This window comes from Somniosus microcephalus, unplaced genomic scaffold, assembly GCF_052327205.1.
Source record: "Somniosus microcephalus isolate GS21.2 unplaced genomic scaffold, FLI_Smic_1.0 unresolved_chr9, whole genome shotgun sequence".
NCBI classification, from domain to species: Eukaryota; Metazoa; Chordata; class Chondrichthyes; order Squaliformes; family Somniosidae; genus Somniosus; species Somniosus microcephalus.
The window spans coordinates 2,831,468-2,858,407 of NW_028225187.1; the positions used below are offsets into that span (position 1 = coordinate 2,831,468).

The following is a 26,940-nucleotide window of genomic DNA, read 5'->3' on the forward strand; positions in this document are numbered from 1 at the left end:
GGGGGGAGGGGGGAAGTGTTTGGGTCGGAGGGGGGGAGGGGGAAGTGTTTGGGTCGGAGGGGGGGAGGGGGAAGTGTTTGGGTCGGAGGGGGGGAGGGGGAAGTGTTTGGGTCGGAGGGGGGGAGGGGGAAGTGTTTGGGTCGGAGGGGGGGAGGGGGAAGTGTTTGGGTCGGAGGGGGGGAGGGGGAAGTGTTTGGGTCGGAGGGGGGGAGGGGGAAGTGTTTGGGTCGGAGGGGGGGGAGGGGGAAGTGTTTGGGTCGGAGGGGGGGAGGGGGAAGTGTTTGGGTCGGAGGGGGGGAGGGGGAAGTGTTTGGGTCGGAGGGGGGGAGGGGGAAGTGTTTGGGTCGGAGGGGGAAGTGTTTGGGTCGGAGGGGGAAGTGTTTGGGTCGGAGGGGGGGAGGGGGAAGTGTTTGGGTCGGAGGGGGGGAGGGGGAAGTGTTTGGGTCGGAGGGGGGGAGGGGGAAGTGTTTGGGTCGGAGGGGGGAGGGGGAAGTGTTTGGGTCGGAGGGGGAAGTGTTTGGGTCGGAGGGGGAAGTGTTTGGGTCGGAGGGGGGGGAGGGGGAAGTGTTTGGGTCGGAGGGGGGGAGGGGGAAGTGTTTGGGTCGGAGGGGGGGGGGAGGGGGAAGTGTTTGGGTCGGGGGGGGGAGGTGTTTGGGTCGGAGGGGGGGGGGAAGTGTTTGGGTCGGAGGGGGGGGAGGGGGAAGTGTTTGGGTCGGAGGGGGGGGGGAGGGGGAAGTGTTTGGGTCGGATGGGGGGGGAGGGGGAAGTGTTTGGGTCGGAGGGGGGGGAGGGGGAAGTGTTTGGGTCGGAGGGGGGGGAGGGGGAAGTGTTTGGGTCGGAGGGGGGGGAGGGGGAAGTGTTTGGGTCGGGGGGGGAGGGGGAAGTGTTTGGGTCGGAGGGGGGGAGGGGGAAGTGTTTGGGTCGGAGGGGGGGAGGGGGAAGTGTTTGGGTCGGAGGGGGGGGGAGGTGTTTGGGTCGGAGGGGGGGGAGGGGGAAGTGTTTGGGTCGGAGGGGGGGAGGGGGAAGTGTTTGGGTCGGAGGGGGGGGGGAGGGGGAAGTGTTTGGGTCGGAGGGGGGGGGAGGTGTTTGGGTCGGAGGGGGGGGAGGGGGAAGTGTTTGGGTCGGAGGGGGGGGGAGGGGGAAGTGTTTGGGTCGGAGGGGGGGGGAGGGGGAAGTGTTTGGGTCGGAGGGGGGGAGGGGGAAGTGTTTGGGTCGGAGGGGGGGGAGGGGGAAGTGTTTGGGTCGGAGGGGGGGGAGGGGGAAGTGTTTGGGTCGGAGGGGGGGAGGGGGAAGTGTTTGGGTCGGAGGGGGGGGGGAGGGGGAAGTGTTTGGGTTGGAGGGGGGGGAAGTGTTTGGGTCGGAGGGGGGGAGGGGGAAGTGTTTGGGTCGGAGGGGGGGAGGGGGAAGTGTTTGGGTCGGAGGGGGGGGGAGGGGGAAGTGTTTGGGTCGGGGGGGGAGGGGGAAGTGTTTGGGTCGGAGGGGGGGGAGGGGGAAGTGTTTGGGGAGGGGGAAGTGTTTGGGGAGGGGGAAGTGTTTGGGGAGGGGGAAGTGTTTGGGTCGGGGGGGGAGGGGGAAGTGTTTGGGTCGGGGGGGGAGGGGGAAGTGTTTGGGTCGGGGGGGAGGGGGAAGTGTTTGGGTCGGGGGGGAGGGGGAAGTGTTTGGGTCGGAGGGGGGGGGAGGGGGAAGTGTTTGGGTCGGAGGGGGGGAGGGGGAAGTGTTTGGGTCGGAGGGGGGGGGGAGGGGGAAGTGTTTGGGTCGGAGGGGGGGGGGAGGTGTTTGGGTCGGAGGGGGGGGGGAAGTGTTTGGGTCGGAGGGGGGGGGAAGTGTTTGGGTCGGAGGGGGGGGAGGGGGAAGTGTTTGGGTCGGGGGGGGGAGGGGGAAGTGTTTGGGTCGGAGGGGGGGAGGGGGAAGTGTTTGGGTCGGAGGGGGGGAGGGGGAAGTGTTTGGGTCGGAGGGGGGGGGAGGGGGAAGTGTTTGGGTCGGGGGGGGAGGGGGGGAAGTGTTTGGGTCGGAGGGGGGGGGGAGGGGGAAGTGTTTGGGTCGGAGGGGGGGAGGGGGAAGTGTTTGGGTCGGAGGGGGGGGAGGGGGAAGTGTTTGGGTCGGAGGGGGGGAGGGGGAAGTGTTTGGGTCGGAGGGGGGGAGGGGGAAGTGTTTGGGTCGGAGGGGGGGAGGGGGAAGTGGGGGGAGGGGGAAGTGTTTGGGTCGGAGGGGGGGGAGGGGGAAGTGTTTGGGTCGGAGGGGGGGGAGGGGGAAGTGTTTGGGTCGGAGGGGGGGAGGGGGAAGTGTTTGGGTCGGAGGGGGGGAGGGGAAGTGTTTGGGTCGGAGGGGGGGAGGGGGAAGTGTTTGGGTCGGAGGGGGGGGAGGGGGAAGTGTTTGGGTTGGAGGGGGGAAGTGTTTGGGTCGGAGGGGGGAGGGGGAAGTGTTTGGGTCGGAGGGGGGGAGGGGGAAGTGTTTGGGTCGGAGGGGGGGGGAGGGGGAAGTGTTTGGGTCGGAGGGGGGGGGAGGGGGAAGTGTTTGGGTCGGGGGGGAGGGGAAGTGTTTGGGGAGGGGGAAGTGTTTGGGTCGGGGGGGGAGGGGGAAGTGTTTGGGTCGGGGGGGGAGGGGGAAGTGTTTGGGTCGGGGGGGGAGGGGGAAGTGTTTGGGTCGGGGGGAGGGGGAAGTGTTTGGGTCGGGGGGAGGGGGAAGTGTTTGGGTCGGAGGGGGGGGGAGGGGGAAGTGTTTGGGTCGGAGGGGGGGGGAGGGGGAAGTGTTTGGGTCGGAGGGGGGGAGGGGGAAGTGTTTGGGTGGGGGGGGGAGGGGGAAGTGTTTGGGTCGGAGGGGGGGAGGGGAAGTGTTTGGGTCGGGGGGGGAGGGGGAAGTGTTTGGGTCGGGGGGGAGGGGGAAGTGTTTGGGTCGGAGGGGGGGAGGGGGGAAGTGTTTGGGTCGGAGGGGGGGGAGGGGAAGTGTTTGGGTCGGAGGGGGGGAGGGGGAAGTGTTTGGGTCGGAGGGGGGGAGGGGGAAGTGTTTGGGTCGGAGGGGGGGGGGAGGGGGAAGTGTTTGGGTCGGAGGGGGGGGAGGGGGAAGTGTTTGGGTCGGAGGGCGGGAGGGGGAAGTGTTTGGGTCGGAGGGCGGGAGGGGGAAGTGTTTGGGTCGGAGGGCGGGAGGGGGAAGTGTTTGGGTCGGAGGGCGGGAGGGGGAAGTGTTTGGGTCGGAGGGGGGGAGGGGGAAGTGTTTGGGTCGGAGGGGGGGAGGGGGAAGTGTTTGGGTCGGAGGGGGGGAGGGGGAAGTGTTTGGGTCGGAGGGGGGGAGGGGGAAGTGTTTGGGTCGGAGGGGGGGAGGGGGAAGTGTTTGGGTCGGAGGGGGGGAGGGGGAAGTGTTTGGGTCGGAGGGGGGGAGGGGGAAGTGTTTGGGTCGGAGGGGGGGAGGGGGAAGTGTTTGGGTCGGAGGGGGGGAGGGGGAAGTGTTCGGAGGGGGGGAGGGGGAAGTGTTTGGGTCGGAGGGGGGGGAGGGGGGAAGTGTTTGGGTCGGAGGGGGGGAGGGGGAAGTGTTTGGGTCGGAGGGGGGGAGGGGGAAGTGTTTGGGTCGGAGGGGGGGGGAGGGGGGAAGTGTTTGGGTCGGAGGGGGGGAGGGGGAAGTGTTTGGGTCGGAGGGGGGGAGGGGGAAGTGTTTGGGTCGGAGGGGGGAGGGGGAAGTGTTTGGGTCGGAGGGGGGAAGTGTTTGGGTCGGAGGGGGAAGTGTTTGGGTCGGAGGGGGGGGAGGGGGAAGTGTTTGGGTCGGAGGGGGGGAGGGGGAAGTGTTTGGGTCGGAGGGGGGGAGGGGGAAGTGTTTGGGTCGGAGGGGGGGAGGGGGAAGTGTTTGGGTCGGAGGGGGAAGTGTTTGGGTCGGAGGGGGGAAGTGTTTGGGTCGGAGGGGGGGGAGGGGGAAGTGTTTGGGTCGGAGGGGGGGGAGGGGGAAGTGTTTGGGTCGGAGGGGGGGGGAGGGGGAAGTGTTTGGGTCGGGGGGGGGGAGGTGTTTGGGTCGGAGGGGGGGGGGGAAGTGTTTGGGTCGGAGGGGGGGGAGGGGGAAGTGTTTGGGTCGGAGGGGGGGGGAGGGGGAAGTGTTTGGGTCGGAGGGGGGGGAGGGGGAAGTGTTTGGGTCGGAGGGGGGGAGGGGGAAGTGTTTGGGTCGGAGGGGGGGGAGGGGGAAGTGTTTGGGTCGGAGGGGGGGGAGGGGGAAGTGTTTGGGTCGGGGGGGGAGGGGGAAGTGTTTGGGTCGGAGGGGGGGAGGGGGAAGTGTTTGGGTCGGAGGGGGGGAGGGGGAAGTGTTTGGGTCGGAGGGGGGGGAGGTGTTTGGGTCGGAGGGGGGGAGGGGGAAGTGTTTGGGTCGGAGGGGGGGAGGGGGAAGTGTTTGGGTCGGAGGGGGGGGGGAGGGGGAAGTGTTTGGGTCGGAGGGGGGGGGAGGTGTTTGGGTCGGAGGGGGGGGAGGGGGAAGTGTTTGGGTCGGAGGGGGGGGGAGGGGGAAGTGTTTGGGTCGGAGGGGGGGGGAGGGGGAAGTGTTTGGGTCGGAGGGGGGGAGGGGGAAGTGTTTGGGTCGGAGGGGGGGGAGGGGGAAGTGTTTGGGTCGGAGGGGGGGGAGGGGGAAGTGTTTGGGTCGGAGGGGGGGAGGGGGAAGTGTTTGGGTCGGAGGGGGGGGGAGGGGGAAGTGTTTGGGTTGGAGGGGGGGAAGTGTTTGGGTCGGAGGGGGGGAGGGGGAAGTGTTTGGGTCGGAGGGGGGGAGGGGGAAGTGTTTGGGTCGGAGGGGGGGGGAGGGGGAAGTGTTTGGGTCGGGGGGGGAGGGGGAAGTGTTTGGGTCGGAGGGGGGGGAGGGGGAAGTGTTTGGGGAGGGGGAAGTGTTTGGGGAGGGGGAAGTGTTTGGGGAGGGGGAAGTGTTTGGGTCGGGGGGGGAGGGGGAAGTGTTTGGGTCGGGGGGGGAGGGGGAAGTGTTTGGGTCGGGGGGAGGGGGAAGTGTTTGGGTCGGGGGGAGGGGGAAGTGTTTGGGTCGGAGGGGGGGGGAGGGGGAAGTGTTTGGGTCGGGGGGGAGGGGGAAGTGTTTGGGTCGGAGGGGGGGGGAGGGGGATGTGTTTGGGTGGGGGGGGGGAGGGGGAAGTGTTTGGGTCGGAGGGGGGGGAGGGGGAAGTGTTTGGGTCGGGGGGGGAGGGGGAAGTGTTTGGGTCGGGGGGGAGGGGGAAGTGTTTGGGTCGGGGGGGAGGGGGAAGTGTTTGGGTCGGAGGGGGGGAGGGGGGAAGTGTTTGGGTCGGAGGGGGGGGAGGGGGAAGTGTTTGGGTCGGAGGGGGGGGAGGGGGAAGTGTTTGGGTCGGAGGGGGGGGAGGGGGAAGTGTTTGGGTCGGAGGGGGGGAGGGGGAAGTGTTTGGGTCGGAGGGGGGGGAGGGGGAAGTGTTTGGGTCGGGGGGGGAGGGGGAAGTGTTTGGGTCGAGGGGGGGGAAGTGTTTGGGTTGGAGGGGGGGAGGGGGAAGTGTTTGGGTCGAGGGGGGGGAAGTGTTTGGGTCGGAGGGGGGGGGGGAGAGGGTAGTGTTTGGGTCGGAGGGCGGGGGAAGTGTTTGGGTCGGGGGGGGAGGGGGAAGTGTTTGGGTCGGAGGGGGGGGGGGAAGTGTTTGGGTCGGAGGGGGGGAGGGGGAAGTGTTTGGGTCGGAGGGGGGGAGGGGGAAGTTTGGGTCGGGGGAGGGGGAAGTGTTTGGGTCGGAGGGCGGGAGGGGGAAGTGTTTGGGTCGGAGGGCGGGAGGGGGAAGTGTTTGGGTCGGAGGGCGGGAGGGGGAAGTGTTTGGGTCGGGGGGGGGAGGGGGAAGTGTTTGGGTCGGAGGGGGGGGAGGGGGAAGTGTTTGGGTCGGGGGGGGGAGGGGGAAGTGTTTGGGTCGGAGGGGGGGGAGGGGGAAGTGTTTGGGTCGGAGGGCGGGGGGGAGGGGGAAGTGTTTGGGTCGGAGGGCGGGGGGGGAGAGGGAAGTGTTTGGGTCGGAGGGCGGGTGGGGAGGGGGAAGTGTTTGGGTCGGAGGGCGGGGCGGGGAGGGGGAAGTGTTTGGGGCGGAGGGCGGGGAGGGGGAAGTGTTTGGGTCGGAGGGCGGGGGGGGAGGGGGAAGTGTTGAGGGCGGGGGGGGGGGAGGGGGAAGTGTTGAGGGCGGGGGGGGAGGGGGAAGTGTTTGGGTCGGAGGGCGGGGGGGGAGGGGGAAGTGTTTGGGTCGGAGGGCGGGGGGGAGGGGGAAGTGTTTGGGTCGGAGGGCGGGGAGGGGGAAGTGTTTGGGTCGGAGGGCGGGGCGGGGAGGGGGAAGTGTTTGGGTCGGAGGGCGGGGCGGGGAGGGGGAAGTGTTTGGGTCGGAGGGCGGGGCGGGGAGGGGGAAGTGTTTGGGTCGGAGGGCGGGGCGGGGAGGGGGATGTGTTTGGGTGGGGGGGGGAGGGGGAAGTGTTTGGGTCGGAGGGGGGGGGAGGGGGAAGTGTTTGGGTCGGGGGGGAGGGGGAAGTGTTTGGGTCGGGGGGGAGGGGGAAGTGTTTGGGTCGGAGGGGGGGGGAGGGGGGAAGTGTTTGGGTCGGAGGGGGGGGAGGGGGGAAGTGTTTGGGTCGGAGGGGGGGGAGGGGGAAGTGTTTGGGTCGGAGGGGGGGGAGGGGGAAGTGTTTGGGTCGGAGGGGGGGAGGGGGAAGTGTTTGGGTCGGAGGGGGGGGAGGGGGAAGTGTTTGGGTCGGGGGGGGGAGGGGGAAGTGTTTGGGTCGAGGGGGGGAAGTGTTTGGGTTGGAGGGGGGGAGGGGGAAGTGTTTGGGTCGAGGGGGGGGAAGTGTTTGGGTCGGAGGGGGGGGGGGAGAGGGTAGTGTTTGGGTCGGAGGGCGGGGGAAGTGTTTGGGTCGGGGGGGGAGGGGGAAGTGTTTGGGTCGGAGGGGGGGGGGAAGTGTTTGGGTCGGAGGGGGGGAGGGGGAAGTGTTTGGGTCGGAGGGCGGGAGGGGGAAGTGTTTGGGTCGGAGGGCGGGAGGGGGAAGTGTTTGGGTCGGGGGGGGGAGGGGGAAGTGTTTGGGTCGGAGGGGGGGGAGGGGGAAGTGTTTGGGTCGGAGGGCGGGGGGGAGGGGGAAGTGTTTGGGTCGGAGGGCGGGGGGGGAGGGGGAAGTGTTTGGGTCGGAGGGCGGGTGGGGAGGGGGAAGTGTTTGGGTCGGAGGGCGGGGCGGGGAGGGGGAAGTGTTTGGGGCGGAGGGCGGGGAGGGGGAAGTGTTTGGGTCGGAGGGCGGGGGGGGAGGGGGAAGTGTTGAGGGCGGGGGGGGGGAGGGGGAAGTGTTGAGGGCGGGGGGGGGGTAGGGGGAAGTGTTTGGGTCGGAGGGCGGGGGGGGAGGGGGAAGTGTTTGGGTCGGAGGGCGGGGGGGAGGGGGAAGTGTTTGGGTCGGAGGGCGGGGAGGGGGAAGTGTTTGGGTCGGAGGGCGGGGCGGGGAGGGGGAAGTGTTTGGGTCGGAGGGCGGGGCGGGGAGGGGGAAGTGTTTGGGTCGGAGGGCGGGGCGGGGAGGGGGAAGTGTTTGGGTCGGAGGGCGGGGCGGGGCGGGGGAAGTGTTTGGGTCGGGGGGGGAGGGGGAAGTGTTTGGGTCGGGCGGGCGGGGCGGGGGAAGTGTTTGGGTCGGAGGGTGGGAGGGGGAAGTGTTTGGGTCGGGGGGGGGGAGGGGGAAGTGTTTGGGTCGGGGGGGGAGGGGGAAGTGTTTGGTTCGGGGGGGGAGGGGGAAGTGTTTGGGTCGGAGGGCGGGGGGGGAGGGGGAAGTGTTTGGGTCGGAGGGCGGAGCGGGGGAGGGGGAAGTGTTTGGTTCGGAGGGGGGGAGGGGGAAGTGTTTGGGTCGGAGGGCCGGGGGGGAGGGGGAAGTGTTTGGGTCGGAGGGCGGGGGGGGAGGGGGAAGTGTTTGGGTCGGAGTGGGGGGGAGGGGGAAGTGTTTGGGTCGGAGGGGGGGGAGGGGGAAGTGTTTGGGTCGGAGGGGGGAAGGGGGAAGTGTTTGGGTCGGAGGGGGAAGTGTTTGGGTCGGAGGGTAGGAGGGGGAAGTGTTTGGGTCGGAGGGGGGGGAGGGGGAAGTGTTTGGGTCGGAGGGGGGGAGGGGGAAGTGTTTGGGTCGGAGGGGGGTAGGGGGAAGTGTTTGGGTCGGAGGGCGGGAGGGGGAAGTGTTTGGGGCGGAGGGCGGGAGGGGGAAGTGTTTGGGTCGGAGGGCGGGAGGGGGGAAGTGTTTGGGTCGGAGGTCGGGGGGGGAGGGGGAAGTGTTTGGGTCGGAGGGCGGGGGGGAGGGGGAAGTGTTTGGGTCGGAGGGCGGGGAGGGGGAAGTGTTTGGGTCGGAGGGCGGGGCGGGGAGGGGGAAGTGTTTGGGTCGGAGGGCGGGGCGGGGAGGGGGAAGTGTTTGGGTCGGAGGGCGGGGCGGGGAGGGGGGTAAGTGTTTTGGTCGGGGGGGAGGGGGAAGTGTTTGGGTCGGGGGGGCGGGCGGGGCGGGGGAAGTGTTTGGGTCGGAGGGTGGGGGTGGGAGGGGGAAGTGTTTGGGTCGGAGGGGGGGGAGGGGGAAGTGTTTGGGTCGGGGGGGGAGGGGGAAGTGTTTGGTTCGGGGGGGGAGGGGGAAGTGTTTGGGGCGGGGGGGGAGGGGGAAGTGTTTGGGTCGGAGGGTGGAGCGGGGGAGGGGGAAGTGTTTGGTTCGGAGGGGGGGAGGGGGAAGTGTTTGGGTCGGAGGGCGGGGGGGAGGGGGAAGTGTTTGGGTCGGAGGGGGGGAGGGGGAAGTGTTTGGGTCGGAGGGGGGGAGGGGGAAGTGTTTGGGTCGGAGGGCGGGGGGGAGGGGGAAGTGTTTGGGTCGGAGGGCGGAGGGGGAGGGGGAAGTGTTTGGGTCGGAGGGCCGGGGGGGAGGGCGAAGTGTTTGGGTCGGAGTGCGGGGGGGGAGGCCGAAGTGTTTGGGTCGGAGGGCGGGGGGGAGGGGGAAGTGTTTGGGTCGGAGGGCGGGGGGGGAGGGGCAAGTGTTTGGGTCGGAGGGGGGGGGAGGGGGAAGTGTTTTGGTCGGGGGGGGGGGAGGGCGAAGTGTTTGGGTCGGAGGGGGGGGAGGGGGAAGTGTTTGGGTCGGGGGGGGAGGGGGAAGTGTTTGGGTCGGAGGGGGGGGGAGGGGGAAGTGTTTGGGTCGGGGGAGGGGGAAGTGTTTGGGGAGGGGGAAGTGTTTGGGGCGGGGGAGGGGGAAGGGGAAGTGTTTGGGGCGGGGGAGGGGGAAGGGGTAGTGTTTGGGTCGGAGGGGGGGGGAGGGGGAAGTGTTTGGGTCGGAGGGGTGGGGAGGGGGAAGTGTTTGGGTCGGGGGGGAGGGGGAAGTGTTTGGGTCGGAGGGGGGGGAGGGGGAAGTGTTTGGGTCGGGGGGGAGGGGGAAGTGTTTGGGTCGGGGGGGGAGGGGGAAGTGTTTGGGTCGGGGGGGGGGGGGAGGGGGAAGTGTTTGGGTCGGAGGGGGGGGGAGGGGGAAGTGTTTGGGTCGAGGGGGGGAAGTGTTTGGGTTGGAGGGGGGGAGGGGGAAGTGTTTGAGTCGAGGGGGGGGGGGGAGAGGGTAGTGTTTGGGTCGGAGGGTGGGGGGGAAGTGTTTGGGTCGGAGGGGGGAGGGGGAAGTGTTTGGGTCGGAGGGGGGGAGGGGGAAGTGTTTGGGTCGGAGGGTGGGGGGGGAGGGGTAAGTGTTTGGGTCGGAGGGGGGGGAGGGGGAAGTGTTTGGGTCGGAGGGGGGGGAGGGGGAAGTGTTTGGGTCGGGGGAGGGGGAAGTGTTTGGGTCGGGGGGGGGGAGGGGGAAGTGTTTGGGTCGGGGGGGGGGGAGGGGGAAGTGTTTGGGTCGGAGGAGGGGGGGAGGGGGAAGTGTTTGGGTCGGAGGGCGGGAGGGGGAAGTGTTTGGGTCGGGGGGGGAGGGGGAAGTGTTTGGGTCGGAGGGGGGGGGAGGGGGAAGTGTTGAGGGCGGGGGGGAGGGGGAAGTGTTTGGGTCGAAGGGCGGGGGGGAGGGGGAAGTGTTTGGGTCGGAGGGCGGGTGGGGAGGGGGAAGTGTTTGGGGCGGAGGGCGGGGCGGGGAGGGCGAAGTGTTTGGGTCGGAGGGCGGGGGGGGAGGGCGAAGTGTTTGGGTCGGAGGGCGGGGGGGGGGAGGGCGAAGTGTTTGGGTCGGAGGGCGGCGGGGGGAGGGCGAAGTGTTTGGGTCGGAGGGCGGCGGGGGGGAGGGGGAAGTGTTTGGGTCGGAGGGCGGGGGGGGGAGGGCGAAGTGTTTGGGTCGGAGGGCGGGGGGGGAGGGCGAAGTGTTTGGGTCGGAGGGCGGGGGGGGGAGGGGGAAGTGTTTGGGTCGGAGGGCGGGGCGGGGAGGGGGAAGTGTTTGGGTCGGGGGGGGAGGGGGAAGTGTTTGGGTCGGGGGGGCGGGCGGGGCGGGGGAAGTGTTTGGGTTGGGGGGGGAGGGGGAAGTGTTTGGGTCGGAGGGTGTGGGGGGAGGGGGAAGTGTTTGGGTCGGAGGGGGGGAGGGGGAAGTGTTTGGGTCGGGGGGGGGAGGGGGAAGTGTTTGGTTCGGGGGGGAGGGGTAAGTGTTTGGGTCCGAGGGCAGGGGGGGAGGGGGGGAAGTGTTTGGGTGGGGGGGAGAGGGGGGAAGTGTTTGGGTCCAAGGGGGGGAGGGGGAAGTGTTTGGGTGGAAGGGCGGGGGAAGTGTTTGGGTGGAAGGGCTGGGGGGGGCGGTGAGCGGGGGGGCCGGTGGGGGGGCGGGCCGGGGGTGGGGGAGGGGGGTTTGGCTCGGAGGGGCGGGCCGGTGGGGGGGTGTTTGGGTCGAAGTGACAGCATAACACAGAGAATTGGACCCAACACAATCGTCACTAAGCAAAAGGAAAAATATCTGTCATATTGGGCAGAAACAACAAAAAACCAAAACAAACTCAATTGCTACTTGGCCCTAAACAGACAATACAACATGGCTGATTTCCTGACCATGGTAAAGGATAGCAAACTGAGAAAAACCTTGACAATGTGCAGACTTAGTAAACATAGCCTGGCGATCGAAAAAGGTAGACACAGGCAGACCCGGCTACCAAGAGAGGACAGGATATGCTCACTGCAGTCAGGGAGTGGTGGAGACAGAGATGCACTTCCTCACAGCTTGTAGAAAATATCAGGGCATAAGGGGGAATTTCCACCCAAAATTCACAAAAATATGCCCGGAATTCAGAAATTTGAATGACGACCAAAAACTCCCATACCTACTCGGGGAAGAGAGAAATTGTGTAACCTTAGCGGCACACTATGTTACAGCTTGCCATAAACAGAGGGACAACCACTAAATATAAGAGAAGAGTATATACAAATTATATGAATGTATATTTATACACTCGGGGATATATCTGTTTATACACTCTATGGATAGATCTGTATTTTTGTGTTCAACCATGAATGTTTTTCGATGCTTTGGCAACAAGATGTACCTTGTCATCATGCCAATAAAGCGATTTGAATTTGAAGAGCTGGGAGGTGATGTGTGAACTGTATAAAACACTAGGCCTCCGCTAGAATACTGCGTGCTGGTCTGGTCAACACATTACAGGAAGGATGTGATTGCACTAGACGGGGTACAGAGGAGATTTACGGGGATTTTGCCTGGGCTGGGGAATTTTTGCTATGTGGAACGATTGGATAGGCTGGGGTTGTTTTCTCAAACAGAGAAGGCCAAGCGGGAGACTCGCTTGAGGTGCATCAATTTATTAGGGGCCTAGATTAAGTGGATAGGAAGGACCTATTTCCCTTCGTGGAGAGGTCAACAGCCAGGGGGCATAGATTTAAAGCAGAGGGTCACAGGATTAGAGGGGTTTTGAGGAGAGTTATTTACACCCAGAGGGTGGTGGAGGTCTGGAACTCACTGCCTGAAAGGGTTTTAGAGGCAGAGACACTCATCACGTTTAAAAACTGCTTGAAGTGCCGTAAGCTACAGGGCTACGGACCAAGTGCGGGAAAGTGGGATTAGAGTGGATAGATCTTTGTCAGCCGGCTCGGACAAGATGGGCCGAATGTCCCCCTCCTGTGCTGTAAGTTTCTATGATTGTGTAACCCGGGGAGGATGGGCCCAGTGAGATCAGACAGTGTGTAACCTGGGGAGGATGGGCCCAGTGAGATCAGACAGTGTGTAACCCGGGGAGGATGGGCCCAGTGAGATCAGACAGTGTGTAACCTGGGGAGGATGGGCCCAGTGAGATCAGACAGTGTGTAACCCGGGGAGGATGGGCCCAGTGAGATCAGACAGTGTGTAACCCGGGGAGGATGGGCCCAGTGAGATCAGACAGTGTGTAACCCAGGGAGGATGGGCCCAGTGAGATCAGACAGTGTGTAACCCGGGGAGGATGGGCCCAGTGAGATCAGACAGTGTGTAACCTGGGGAGGATGGGCCCAGTGAGATCAGACAGTGTGTAACCCGGGGAGGATGGGCCCAGTGAGATCAGACAGTGTGTAACCTGGGGAGGATGGGCCCAGTGAGATCAGACAGTGTGTAACCCGGGGAGGATGGGCCCAGTGAGATCAGACAGTGTGTAACCCGGGGAGGATGGGCCCAGTGAGATCAGACAGTGTGTAACCCGGGGAGGATGGGCCCAGTGAGATCAGACTGTGTAACCCGGGGAGGATGGGCCCAGTGAGATCAGACAGTGTGTAACCCGGGGAGGATGGGCCCAGTGAGATCAGACAGTGTGTAACCCGGGGAGGATGGGCCCAGTGAGATCAGACAGTGTGTAACCCGGGGAGGATGGGCCCAGTGAGATCAGACAGTGTGTAACCCGGGGAGGATGGACCAGTGAGATCAGACAGTGTGTAACCTGGGGAGGATGGACCCAGTGAGATCAGACAGTGTGTAACCCAGGGAGGATGGGCCCAGTGAGATCAGACAGTGTGTAACCCGGGGAGGATGGGCCCAGTGAGATCAGACAGTGTGTAACCCGGGGAGGATGGGCCCAGTGAGATCAGACAGTGTGTAACCCGGGGAGGATGGGCCCAGTGAGATCAGACAGTGTGTAACCCGGGGAGGATGGGCCCAGTGAGATCAGACAGTGTGTAACCCGGGGAGGATGGGCCCAGTGAGATCAGACAGTGTGTAACCCGGGGAGGATGGGCCCAGTGAGATCAGACAGTGTGTAACCCGGGGAGGGTGGGCCCAGTGAGATCAGACAGTGTGTAACCCGGGGAGGATGGGCCCAGTGAGATCAGACAGTGTGTAACCCGGGGAGGATGGGCCCAGTGAGATCAGTGTGTAACCCGGGGAGGATGGGCCCAGTGAGATCAGGCAGTGTGATTTGCTGGACGCCATGGCGGGGATCTGAGAAAAGGGACAAAAATCAGACAGAAGCACTCGGACCCAAACTTTTATTTTTATTAAGCAGAAGAAAAGTCTACATTACATTACTTCACACTCTTCATGTTGTTATTTTCAGTCCTGCCACAATTAGATCTCCCGGTGAAAGACTGAGTGATTGAGAAAGGTTCACAGCTGAGAGTAAACAGGGATTGTCGACTGAGGATCGACAGCAGGTGAACCAACACAGGATTGTGAGAGCACCAACTGGAGAGAACCCTTCCGATTCAAAGAGCTTCCAGAGATCGACCGGGAAAAAAGGTAAGAGGAAGTCCCATTGACTCAGATACACACTGGTCCTGGAGATGGACTGGGGAGAAAGGTCAGAGAGAGTCCCATTGACTCAGATACACACTGGTCCTGGAGATGGACTGGGGAGAAAGGTCAGAGAGAGTCCCATTGACTCAGATACACACTGGTCCTGGAGATGGACTGGGGAGAAAGGTCAGAGAGAGTCCCATTGACTCAGATACACACTGGTCCTGGAGATGGACTGGGGAGAAAGGTCAGAGAGAGTCCCATTGACTCAGATACACACTGGTCCTGGAGATAGACTGGGGAGAAAGGTCAGAGAGAGACCCATTGACTCAGATACACACTGGTCCTGGAGATAGACTGGGGAGAAAGGTCAGAGAGTCCCATTGACTCAGATACACACTGGTCCTGGAGATGGACTGGGGAGAAAGGTCAGAGAGAGTCCCATTGACTCAGATACACACTGGTCCTGGAGATAGACTGGGGAGAAAGGTCAGAGAGAGACCCATTGACTCAGATACACACTGGTCCTGGAGATAGACTGGGGAGAAAGGTCAGAGAGTCCCATTGACTCAGATACACACTGGTCCTGGAGATAGACTGGGGAGAAAGGTCAGAGAGTCCCATTGACTCAGATACACACTGGTCCTGGAGATGGACTGGGGAGAAAGGTCAGAGAGAGTCCCATTGACTCAGATACACACTGGTCCTGGAGATGGACTGGGGAGAAAGGTCAGAGAGTCCCATTGACTCAGATACACACTGGTCCTGGAGATGGACCGGGGAGAAAGGTCAGAGTCCCATTGACTCAGATACACACTGGTCCTGGAGATGGACTGGGGAGAAAGGTCAGAGAGAGTCCCATTGACTCAGATACACACTGGTCCTGGAGATGGACTGGGGAGAAAGGTCAGAGAGTCCCATTGACTCAGATACACACTGGTCCTGGAGATGGACTGGGGAGAAAGGTCAGAGAGAGTCCCATTGACTCAGATACACACTGGTCCTGGAGATGGACTGGGGAGAAAGGTCAGAGAGAGTCCCATTGACTCAGATACACACTGGTCCTGGAGATGGACTGGGGAGAAAGGTCAGAGAGAGTCCCATTGACTCAGATACACACTGGTCCTGGAGATGGACTGGGGAGAGAGGTCAGAGAGAGCCCCATTGACTCAGATACACACTGGTCCTGGAGATGGACTGGGGAGAAAGGTCAGAGAGTCCCATTGACTCAGATACACACTGGCCCTGGAGATGGACTGGGGAGAAAGGTCAGAGAGAGCCCCATTGACTCAGATACACACTGGTCCTGGAGATGGACTGGGGAGAAAGGTCAGAGAGAGTCCCATTGACTCAGATACACACTGGTCCTGGAGATGGACTGGGGAAAAAGGTCAGAGAGAGTCCCATTGACTCAGATACACACTGGTCCTGGAGATGGACTGGGGAGAAAGGTCAGAGAGAGTCTGATTGACTGACTCAGATACACACTGGTTCCTCCCTCCCTTCCATTTCCTGATTTACAGCTATTTCTGGGATGTTACTTGAATCCTCTATAGTGAAGACCGATGCAAAATACCTGTTCAATTCAGCTCCCATCTCCTTATTTTCCATTATTAATTCCCCAAACTCACTTTCTATAGGACCAATGCTCACTTTGTTAACACTTTTTTTTTTTTCTTTTTAAATATCTATAGAAACTCTTACTATCTGTTTTTATATTTCTAGCTAGCTTTCTCTCATACTCTAATTTTTCTCTCCTTAATTAATCTTTTAGTCATGCTCTGCTGTTTTTTATATTCTGTCCAATCTTCTGAGCTGCCAGCCGCCTTTGCGCAATTATCTGCTTTTTCTTTAAGTTTGATACTTTCTTTAACTTCTTTAGTTAACCACGGATGGTGCGTCCTCCCCTTGGAAATTTTCTTTCTCTTTGGAATGTATCTATTCTGTGTATTCTGAAATATCCCCGTAAATGTCTGCCACTGCATCTTTATTGACCTCTCCCTTAACCTAATTTGCCAGTTCACTTTAGCTAGCTCTGCTTTCATGCCCTCAGAATTGCCCTTATTTAAGCTTAAAATACTAGTCTAGGACCCACTCTTCTCTCCCTCAAACTGAAGGTAAAATTCAATCATATTATGATCGCTGCTACCTAGGGGCTCCTTCACTATGAGGTCATTAATTAATCCTATCTCGTTGCACAATACCAGGTCTAGTATAGCCTGCTCTCTGGTTGGCTCCAGAACGTGCTGTTGTAAGAAACTATCCCGAAAACATTCTATGAACTCCTCATTTATGCTACCTTTGCCGGTCTGATTTTTCCAGTCTCTGTGTAGATTAAATCCCCCATGATTATTGCCGTACCTTTCTGACAAGCTCCCATTATTTCATCCTTTATACTCCATCCTACCGTGTGGTTACTGTTAGGGGGCCTGTACACCACTCTCACAAGTGACTTCCTGCCTTTATCATTTCTCATCTCTACCCAAACTGCTTCTACATCCTGGTTTCCTGAACTTAGGTCATCCCTCTCTATTGTGCTAATACCATTAATTAACAGAGCCACCCCTCCACCTTTTCCTAGCTTTCTGTCCTCCCTAAATGTCACGTACTCTTCAATATTCAGGTCCCAATCGACGTCATCCTGCAGCCATGTTTCTGTAATGACGATCAGATCAGACTTATTTATTTCTATTTGCGCTATCAGTTCATCTGTTTTGTTTCGAATGCTACGTGTATTCAGATGCAGAGCCTTTAGTTTTGTCCTTTTATTATTTTTGTAACCTCTAGCCTTATCTGTTGATTTACTCTTAGATTTGTCCTCTCTATCCCTTCCTGTCACGGTCTGTTTATCATTTCCCATATTAATACCTTTCTCTGTTGCCTTGTCTCCACTCTTTGATTTACCACATCTCAACAAGTTTGATCCCTTGCCCCCACTATTTAGTTTAAAACCCTCTCTACCGCCCTAGTTATATGACTCGCCAGAACACTGGTCCCAGCATGGTTCGGGTGAAGACCGTCCCAACGATACAGATCCCACTTTCCCCAGTATGGTGCCAGTGCCCCAGGAATCAAAACCCATTTCTCCCACACCAGTCTGTGAGCCACGCATTCATCTCTCTAATTTTATTTACCCTATGCCAATTTGCTCGTGGCTCAGGTAATAATACAGACATTATTACCCTTGAGGTTCTGCTTTTTGAATTAGCCCCTAGCTGCACAGTCTCTCAGCAGAACCTCTTTCCTAGTTCTAACTGTGTCATTGGTACCTATATGGACCACGACGACTGGCTCCTCCCCCTCCCACTGCAAGTTCCTCTCCAGCCCAGAGCAGATGTCCTGAATCCTGGCATCCGGCAGGCAACACAGCTGTCTGGACTCCCGCTCTTGGCTGCAGAGAACTGTATCTATCCCCCTGACTATGCTGTCCAATGACCACTATCTTCCTATTAACTCCCCCCGCTTGAATCGCTTCCTGTACCTCGGTGCCACGGTCAGTTTGCTCATCCACCCTGCAGCCACCGCTTTCACCCATACAGGCCGCAAGAACCTCGAACCTGTTGGACAATTGCAAAGGCTGAGGCTCCTCCACCTCCTGGGTCCCCATACCTGCCTCACTTTTAATTTAATTTGATTTAATTAACAGGTAAGTCATGGCAGGAGAGCTCTGTGCCATGGTATGCTCTTCCTGCACTATGTGGGAAATCAGGGACACTTCCTGTGTCCCTGACAACCATGTGTGCGGGAAGTGTATCCAGCTGCAGCTACTGGCAGACCACATGCGGCGCTGGAGCTGCGAGTGGATACATACTGGAGCATTTACGATGCTGAGGACGTCGTGGATAGTACATTTAGGGAGTTGGTCACACTGCAGGTAAAGGCTGCACAGGCAGGAAGAGAATGGGTGATGGCCAGGCAGAGTAGTAGGCGCAGGCAGGTAGTGCAGGGGTCCCGTGTGGTCATACCCCTCTCAAACAGATATACCGCTTTGGATATTGTTGGGGAGGATGGCTTATCAGGGGAAGGCAGCAGCAGCCAACTTCCTGGCACCGTGGGTGGTTCTGCTGCACAGGACGGGACGAAAAAGAGTGAGAGCTATAGTGATAGGGGATTCTATTGTACAGGGAACAGATAGGTGTTTCTGTGGCCGCAAACGTGACTCCAGGATGGTATGTTGCCTCCCTGGTGCAAGGGTCAAGGATGTCTGAGTGGCTGCAGAATATTTTGGAAGGGGAGGGTGAACAGCCAGTTGTCGTGGTGCATATAGGTACCAACGATATAGGTAAAAAACGGGATGAGGTCCTAAAAGCTGAATATAGGGAGTTAGGAGGTAAATTTAAAAAAACAGGACCTCAAAGGTAGTAATCTCAGGATTGCTACCAGTGCCACGTGCTAGTCAGAGTAGAAATAGAAGAATACTTCAGATGAATACGTGGCTAGAGGAATGGTGCCAGGGGGAGGGATTCAAATTCCTGGGACATTGGAACCGGTTCTGGGGAGGTGGGACCAGTACAAAATGGACGGTTTGCACCTAGGCAGGGCCGGGACCGATGTCCTAGGGGGAGTGTTTGCTAGTGCTGTGGGGGAGGGTTTAAACTAAAATGGCAGGGGGTTGGGAACATGAGCAGGGAGACAGAGGAAAGGGAAACAAGGATAAAAGCAAAAGACAGGAAGGAGAAAAACAAAAGTGGCAGACAGAGAAATCAAGGGTTTAAATCAAACATGGCCACAGTAAATAATAATTCTAAAAAGGTCTAAGTGTTAAAAAAACAAGCCTGAAGGCTTTGTGTCTTAATGCGAGGAGCATTCGTAATAAGGTGGATGAATTAGCTGTGCAAATAGAGGTAAACGGATGTATGATTGGGATTCCGGAAACATGGCTCCAGGGTGACCAAGGCTGGGAACTCAACATCCAGGGGTATTCAATATTCAGCAAAGATGGACAAAAAGGAAAAGGAGGTGGGGTAGCATTGCTGGTTAGAGGGATTAACACAATGGTAAGGAAGGATGTTAGCTCTGATGATGTGGAATCTGTATGGGTGGAGCTGAGAAATACCAAGGGGCAGAAAACGTTAGTGGGAGTGTCATATAGACCCCCAAACATTAATGCTGAGGTTGGAGATGGCATTAAAAGGGAAATTAGAGAAGTGTGCAATAAGGGCACAGCAGTTAACACAGGTGACTTTAATCTACATATAGATTGGGCTAACCAAATTAGTAACAATACTGTGGAGGAGGAATTCCTGGAGTGTATACAAGATGGTTTCCTGGACCAATATGTTGAGGGACCAACTAGAGATCAGGCCATCTTAGACTGGGTATTATGTAATGAGAGGATTAATTAGCAATCTTGTTGTGCGAGGCCCCTTGGGTCGGAGCGATCATAATATGATAGAATTCTTCATTAAGATGGAGAGTGAAGTAGTTGACTTGGAGACTAGGGTCCTGAATTTAAATAAAGGAAACTACGATGGTAGAGGTAGACTACCCTTTATCCGGACTTCCGAAACCCTCTAAAAACCGAAGGTTTTTTCAGTCAGCGTAAGTCGTGCGCACGACCCCCCGCAGACACCCCGGACCCCCGCCGACTTACGCTGAGCGTAAGTCGTGCGCACGACCCCCCGCCGACCCCCCCCCCCCCGCGGACCCCCGCCGACCCTGACCGTAAGTCGGCGGGGGTTGGGGTCGGCGGGGGGTCGTGCGCACGACCCCCCCGCCGACACCCCCCCCCCCCCCCCCCCCCACGGACCCCTGCCGGCCCACCTTCCGAAATCCGAAATTCTCCAAAAACCGAAACACGGCTGGTCCCGAGGTTTTCGGATAAAGGATAGTCTACCTGTATGAGGCGCGAGTTGGGTAGGATTGATTGGGGAATGTTACTCAAAGGGTTGACGGTGGATAGGCAATGGCAAACATTCAAATCGCATGGATGAACTACAGAATTTGTTCATCTCTGTTTGGCATAACAATAAAAAAAAAGTTGACTCAACCGTGGCTAACGAGGGAAATTAGGGATAGCATAAGATCCAAGGAGAGGACATATAAATTGGCCAGAAAAAGCAGTAATCCTGAGGGTTGGGAGCAGTTTAGGATTCAGCAAAGGAGGACAAAGGGATTAATTAAGAGGGGGAAAATAGAGTATGAGAGTAAGCTTGCAGGGAACATATAAACTGACTGTAAAAGCTTTTATAGATATGTGAAGAGGAAAAAGATTGGTGAAGTTGAGTGTAGGTCCCTTGCAGTCAGAATCAGGGGAATTTATAATGAGGAACAAAGAAATGGCAGACCAATTAAATACATACTTTGGTTCCGTCTTCACAAAGGACACAAATAACCTCCCAGAGATGTCGGGGAACATAGGGTCTAATGAGAGGGAGGAACTGAAAGAAATCAGTATTTGTAGGGAAATTGATGGGATTGAAGGCCGATAAATCCCCAGGGCCTGATAATTTACATCCTAGGGTACTTAAGGAAGTGGCCCGAGAAACAGTAGATGCATTGCTGGTCATCTTCCAAAATTCGATAGACTCTGGAATAGTTCCCATGGATTGGAGGGTAGCTAATGTTACCCCACTATTCAAAAAAGATGGTATAGAGAAAATGGGGAATTACAGACCGATAAGCCTGACATCGGTAGTGGGGAAAATGCTAGAGTCCATTATAAAAGATGTAATAGCAGAGCACTTGGAAAACAGTGACCGGATCGGACAAAGTCAACATGGATCTAAAAAGGTAAATCGTGCTTGACTAATCTACTGGAATTTTTTGAGGATGTAACTGGTTAAATAGGTAAGGGAGAACCAGTGGATGTGGTGTGTTTGGACTTTCAGAAGGCTTTCGATAAGGTCCCGCATAAGAGATTAGCGTGTAAAGTTAAGGCACATGGGATTGGGGGCAAGGTATTGACTTGGATAGATAACTGGTTGGCAGACAGAAAGCAAAGTGTTGGAATAAATGGCTCTTTTTCCGAGTGGCAGGCAGTGACTAGTGGGGTACCCCAGGGATCAGTTCTCGGACCCCAGCTATTCACAATATATATTAATGATCTGGACAAGGGAACGAGATGTAATATCTCCAAGTTTGCAGATGACACAAACCTGGGTGGACGTGTGTGCTGTGAGGAGGATGCAGAGAAACTCCAATATGATTTGGACAGGTTGGGTGATTGGGCAGAGGCATGGCAGATGCAATTTCACGTGGATAAATGCGAGGTTATCCACTTCGGTGTCAAAAACAAGGTGGCTGATTATTATCTGATTGGCAATAGATTGGGAGAAGGAGAAGTGCAACGAGACCTGGGCGTCCTTGTGCACCAATCGCTGAAGGTAAGCATGCAGGTGCAGCAGGCGGTTAAGAAGGCAAATAGTATGTTGGCCTTCGTAGCAAGAGGGTTTGAGTACAGGAACAAGGATGTCTTGCTGCAGTTGTACAGGGCCTTGGTGAGACCACACCATGAGTATTGTGTGCAGTTTTGGTCGCCTTATCTGAGGAAGGATGTACTTGCCATGGAAGGAGTGCAGCGAAGATTCACCAGGCTGAAGGGGCCGAATGGCCTACTCCTATCTTCTATGTTTCAATGTTTCTGATACCTGGGATGGCAGGAATGATGTATGAGGAGAGATTGGGTCGATTGGGCTTATACTCGCTGGAGTTTAGAAGAATGAGAGGGGATCTCATTGAAATTTATAAAATTCTAACAGGACTAGACAGACTAGATGCAGGAAGGATGTTCCCGATGGCAGGGGAGTCCAGAACCAGGGGTCACAGTCTAAGGATAAGGGGTAAGCCATTTAGGACAGAGATGAGGAGGAATTTCTTCACCCAGAGAGTGGTGAACCTGTGGAATTCTCTACCACAGAAGGCAGTAGAGGCCAACTCATTAAATATATTCAAGAAGGAGTTAGATATATTTCTTAAGGCTAAAGGGATCAAGGGATATGGGGAGAAAGCAGGGACCGGGCACTGAATTTGGATGATCAGCCATGATCCCATTGAATGGCGGAGCAGGCTCGAGGTTTCATGAAGGGGAAGTCATGTTTGACAAATTTGCTTGAGTTTTTTGAGGAAGTAACATACAGGGTGGATAAAGGGGAACCAGTGGACGTAGTGTATTTAGACTTCCAAAAGGCATTTGACAAGGTGCCACACAAGATTATTGCTCAAGATAAAAAATCACGGGATTGGGGGTAATATTCTGGCGTGGGTGGAGGATTGGCTCTCTAACAGAAAGCAGTGAGTTGGGATAAAAGGTTCGTTCTCAGACTGGCAACCAGTAACTAGTGGTGTTCCGCAGGGGTCAGTGCTGGGTCCCCAACTCTTCACAATCTATATTAACGATTTGGAGGAGGGGACCGAGTGTAACATATCAAAGTTTGCAGATGATACAAAGATGGGATGGAAAGTAGTGAGTGAGGAGGACATAAAAAACCTGCAAAGGGACATAGACAGGCTAAGTAAGTGGGCAGAGATTTGGCAGGTGGAATACAATACTGGAAAGTGTGAGGTTATGCACTTTGGCAGGAAAAATCATAGAGCAAGTTATTATCTTAATGGCAAGAAACTGGAAAGTACCGTAGTACAAAGGGATCTGGGGGTCCTGGTGCACGAAACTCAAAAAGTTAGTATGCAGGTGCAGCAAGTGATCAAGAAGGCCAATGGAATGTTGGCTTTTATTGCTAGGGGGATAGAATATAAAAACAGGGAGGTATTGCTGCAGTTGTACAAGGTATTGGTGAGACCGCACCTGGAATACTGCATACAGTTTTGGTGTCCATACTTAAGACATACTTGCTCTCGAGTCAGTACAAAGAAGGTTCACTCAGTTAATCCCGGGGATGAGGGGGTGGACATATGAGGAGAGGTTGAGTAGATTGGGACTCTACACATTGGAGTTCAGAAGTAAGAGAGGCGACCTTATTGAAACATACAAGATTGTGAAGGGGCTTGATCGGGTGGATGCGGTGAGGATGTTCCCAATGATGGGTGAAACTAGAACGAGGGGGCATAATCTTAGAATAAGGGGCTGCTCTTTCAAAACTGATGAGGAGAAACTTCTTCACTCAGGGTGGTCGGTTTGTGGAATTTGCTGCCCCAGAAAGCTGTGGAAGCTACATCATTAAGTAAATTTAAAACAGAAATAGATAGTTTCCTAGAAGTAAAGGGAATTAAGGGTTACAGGGAGCGGGCAGGAAATTGGACATGAGTCTAGGTTCGGAATGGTCATGGCCCTGTGGGTAGTGGAGTGGGCCCAGGGGCTGTGTAGCCTGGTTCTGATCCTACTGTGTTCTAATTCTGTGTTAGATTTCAGGAGATGGTTTTATTCCTGTTCCTGGCTAGGGTGGAGATCGCCTTTACAGAAGGTAAGTACTGTAGAAAATATAGGGACAGAGTGATCTCGACGAGTTTCGATCGCCTAGATGGGTCGGAGAGGAATTTCCCAGATTTTTTTCTCCCAAATTGGCCATTGGGTCATTTATCTGGTTTTTCGCCTCTCCTGGGAGATCACATGGGCTCGGGTGGATGGAGAGTGATAGAAGATTTCAGGTTAAGATCAGATCAGCCATGATCTCATTGAATGTCAGAGCAGGCTCGAGGGGCCGAATGGCCTACTCCTGCTCCTATCTTCTATGTTTCTGTTCCAAGCTGCACTCCGTGACAAACTGCACCATGTTGTGAATTACAATTCTGAACTGACGCTGGATTTACTGAGTTATTTTCTATCAGTAAATCTATTTCTGAATTTCACGATGGCAGTTGAATTAAATGATTATCGTTTTAGTAAAAACTGATAAAATGATATGTAAACCTTATATTTTAATGATTAGTAAAATTATTTTGTGTTGTCAGAAAAAGTTTCTTGTTGGTCCCATGATCCAGGTGTATGGATACATACCATTCCATAACAGTAACAGATTTAGATAGTTTAAGACAATCTGATTTCCAGCGGTCACAGGGTGTATCTCCAACAATGTGACTATTTTATTGATGTATTTCTGTAGATGTGGCACTGCTTAATGTCCTGTACAGCTGGAACTGGCGGTGGATTCAGTAAAGCCACAGTGTCAGGTCTGGTGGTGTAAAAAATCCGTTATTGGAATCGCAGCTTCATGGTTAGAAACACTGGCTGAATGTTCAGGGTTAATGTTCTTCACTAAACTCCGAACATGTGATGCTGGTTTTGTTATTTCTGTTTTCAGTTATTGTCGGTGAGTGATTTCCTCTATTGTCAGGGTAACAATCTGTCAGATCTCAGTACCAGAGGTCTTGGCTCCAATTTATATCTGAAAGACTGAAACATTCAGTGTAAACTGTCCATGTACTCGGCAGTCCAGGAGCAGGAACCTGTTGGTTCTGAGCAGTAGGGTATGTAGATACATATAATTGGTAAGACTTCCTGTTGCCATGGTTTAGTAATGGTTCTTTTTAAATTTGATAAACTCTGTCTCATTATATTTTTGAGTAGTGAATATTGTTCCACATGTTGTTCAGTCTGGGCACTGCCCCTCAGGAGAGAGTTGTTGGTTTTGGAGGGGATGCAGAGGGGATTCATCGGATGATACCTGAGCTAAAATGGCTCAATTATGAGGACAGGTTGCAAAGACTAGGCTTGTATACCCTTCAATATAGAAGATGAGGGGACGATCTAATTGAGGTGTTTAAGATGATTAAAGAAGTTGGCAGGATAGATAGAGAAACTATTGTTCCTCTGGTGGTGGGGGGGGGGGGGTGGGTGGAGGGGGCGGTGGGTTCATCAGGTCCCGGGGAATGAGCTGAACCGACTCTCAATACAGGGGCTGGTCTGGGGGTGGAGGGGGCGGTGGGTTCATCAGGTCCTGGGGAATGAGCTGAACCGACTCTCAATACAGGGGCTGGTCCGGGGGTGGAGGGGGCGGTGGGTTCATCAGGTCCTGGGGAATGAGCTGAACCGACTCACAATACAGGGGCTGGTCTGGGGGTGGAGGGGGCGGTGGGTTCATCAGGTCCCGGGGAATGAGCTGAACCGACTCACAATACAGGGGCTGGTCCGGGGGTGGAGGGCGGTGGGTTCATCAGGTCCCGGGGAATGAGCTGAACCGACTCACAATACAGGGGCTGGTCCGGGGGTGGAGGGGGCGGTGGGTTCATCAGGTCCCGGGGAATGAGCTGAACCGACTCACAATACAGGGGCTGGTCCGGGGGTGGAGGGAGCGGTGGGTTCATCATGTCCCGGGGAATGAGCCGAACCGACTCACAATACAGGGGCTGGTCCGGGGGTGGAGGACGCGGTGGGTTCATCAGGTCCCAGGGAATGAGCTGAACCGACTCACAATACAGGGGCTGGTCCGGGGGTGGAGGGGGCGGTGGGTTCATCAGGTCCCGGGGAATGAGCTGAACTGACTCACAATACAGGGGCTGGTCCGGGGGTGGAGGGCACGGTGGGTTCATTGGCAGTTGGGACAGAAAATGGTGCATTTCCGCCCAGAGCAGTGAGAATGGGGGAGTCTCAGGAGGCCGGAAATTTACTGTGAGCAAAATCTCCCAACTAAACACACAGCCCCGTAACTGGGGATCTGAGGAAAATCCCCAAACTAAACACACAGCCCCGCAACTGGGGATCTGAGGAAAATCCCCAAACTAAACACACAGCCCCGCAACTGGGGATCTGAGGAAAATCTCCAAACTAAACACAGCCCCGCAACTGGGGATCTGAGGAAAATCTCCAAACTAAACACACAGCCCCGCAACTGGGGATCTGAGGAAAATCCCCAAACTAAACACACAGCCCCGCAACTGGGGATCTGAGGAAAATCTCCAAACTAAACACACAGCCCCGCAACTGGGGATCTGAGGAAAATCTCCAAACTAAACACACAGCCCTGCAACTGGGGATCTGAGGAAAGGGACAAAATCAAACAAATACTCGGCCTTAAAATTGAATTTTTAGTAAGCAGATAAAAAGTCTAAATTACATCATTTCACGCTTTCAATCAATATTCTAATTTTCTGACCTGCCATAATTAGATCTCCCGGTGACTGATGGAGTGATTGAGGAAGCTGGAAGGAAACAGAGACTGCAGACTGAGGAACAACAGCCGGTGATCCAGCACAGGATTGTCAGAACACCAATCGGAGAGAACACTTCCGATTCAAAGAGCTTCCAGAGATCAACTGGGGAGAAAGGTAAGAGAGTCCCAGTGACTCAGATACACACTGGCCCTGGAGATGGACTGGGGAGAAAGGTCCGAGAGAGTCCCATTGACTCAGATACACACTGGTCCTGGAGATGGACCGGGGAGAAAGGTCAGAGAGAGTCCCATTGACTCAGATACACACTGGTCCTGGAGATGGACTGGGGAGAAAGGTCAGAGAGAGTCCCATTGACTCAGATACACACTGGTCCTGGAGATGGACTGGTGAGAAAGGTCAGAGAGAGTCCCATTGACTCAGATACACACTGGTCCTGGAGATGGACTGGGGAGAAAGGTCAGAGAGTCCCATTGACTCAGATACACACTGGTCCTGGAGATGGACTGGGGAGAAAGGTCAGAGAGTCCCATTGACTCAGATACACACTGGTCCTGGAGATGGACTGGGGAGAAAGGTCAGAGAGAGTCCCATTGACTCAGATACACACTGGTCCTGGAGATGGACTGGGGAGAAAGGTCAGAGAGAGTCCCATTGACTCAGATACACACTGGTCCTGGAGATGGACTGGGGAGAAAGGTCAGAGAGTCCCATTGACTCAGATACACACTGGTCCTGGAGATGGACTGGGGAGAAAGGTCAGAGAGAGTCCCATTGACTCAGATACACACTGGTCCTGGAGATGGACTGGGGAGAAAGGTCAGAGAGAGTCCCATTGACTCAGATACACACTGGTCCTGGAGATAGACTGGGGAGAAAGGTCAGAGAGAGTCCCATTGACTCAGATACACACTGGTCCTGGAGATAGACTGGGGAGAAAGGTCAGAGAGTCCCATTGACTCAGATACACACTGGTCCTGGAGATGGACTGGGGAGAAAGGTCAGAGAGAGTCCCATTGACTCAGATACACACTGGTCCTGGAGATGGACTGGGGAGAAAGGTCAGAGAGAGTCCCATTGACTCAGATACACACTGGTCCTGGAGATGGACTGGGGAGAAAGGTCAGAGAGAGTCCCATTGACTCAGATACACACTGGTCCTGGAGATAGACTGGGGAGAAAGGTCAGAGAGAGTCCCATTGACTCAGATACACACTGGTCCTGGAGATGGACTGGGGAGAAAGGTCAGAGAGTCCCATTGACTCAGATACACACTGGTCCTGGAGATGGACTGGGGAGAAAGGTCAGAGAGTCCCATTGACTCAGATACACACTGGTCCTGGAGATGGACTGGGGAGAAAGGTCAGAGAGA

General features: G+C 56.9%; 1 protein-coding gene across 5 annotated transcripts in view; it reads left to right on the forward strand.

Moving 5' to 3' along the window:
- The window catches only part of LOC147084224 (NACHT, LRR and PYD domains-containing protein 3-like), a 299,061-nt gene that overhangs the window by 184,093 nt on the left and 88,028 nt on the right, over positions 1 to 26,940 (forward strand). For 2 of the 5 annotated variants that reach the window (XM_085979476.1, XM_085979480.1), the window contains exons 1-3: positions 13,183 to 13,568; positions 22,873 to 22,924; positions 25,566 to 25,724. The exons of 1 other annotated variant lie outside the window; for it this stretch is intronic. In XM_085979476.1, the coding sequence (XP_085835602.1) occupies positions 22,876 to 22,924; positions 25,566 to 25,724 (208 nt within the window). In that variant the 5' untranslated portion in view covers positions 13,183 to 13,568; positions 22,873 to 22,875. Of the gene's footprint in view, positions 1 to 13,182; positions 13,569 to 22,872; positions 22,925 to 25,565; positions 25,725 to 26,940 lie in introns of those variants that run through there. 2 more of the 5 variants (XM_085979479.1, XM_085979477.1) reach the window with 2 other exon arrangements.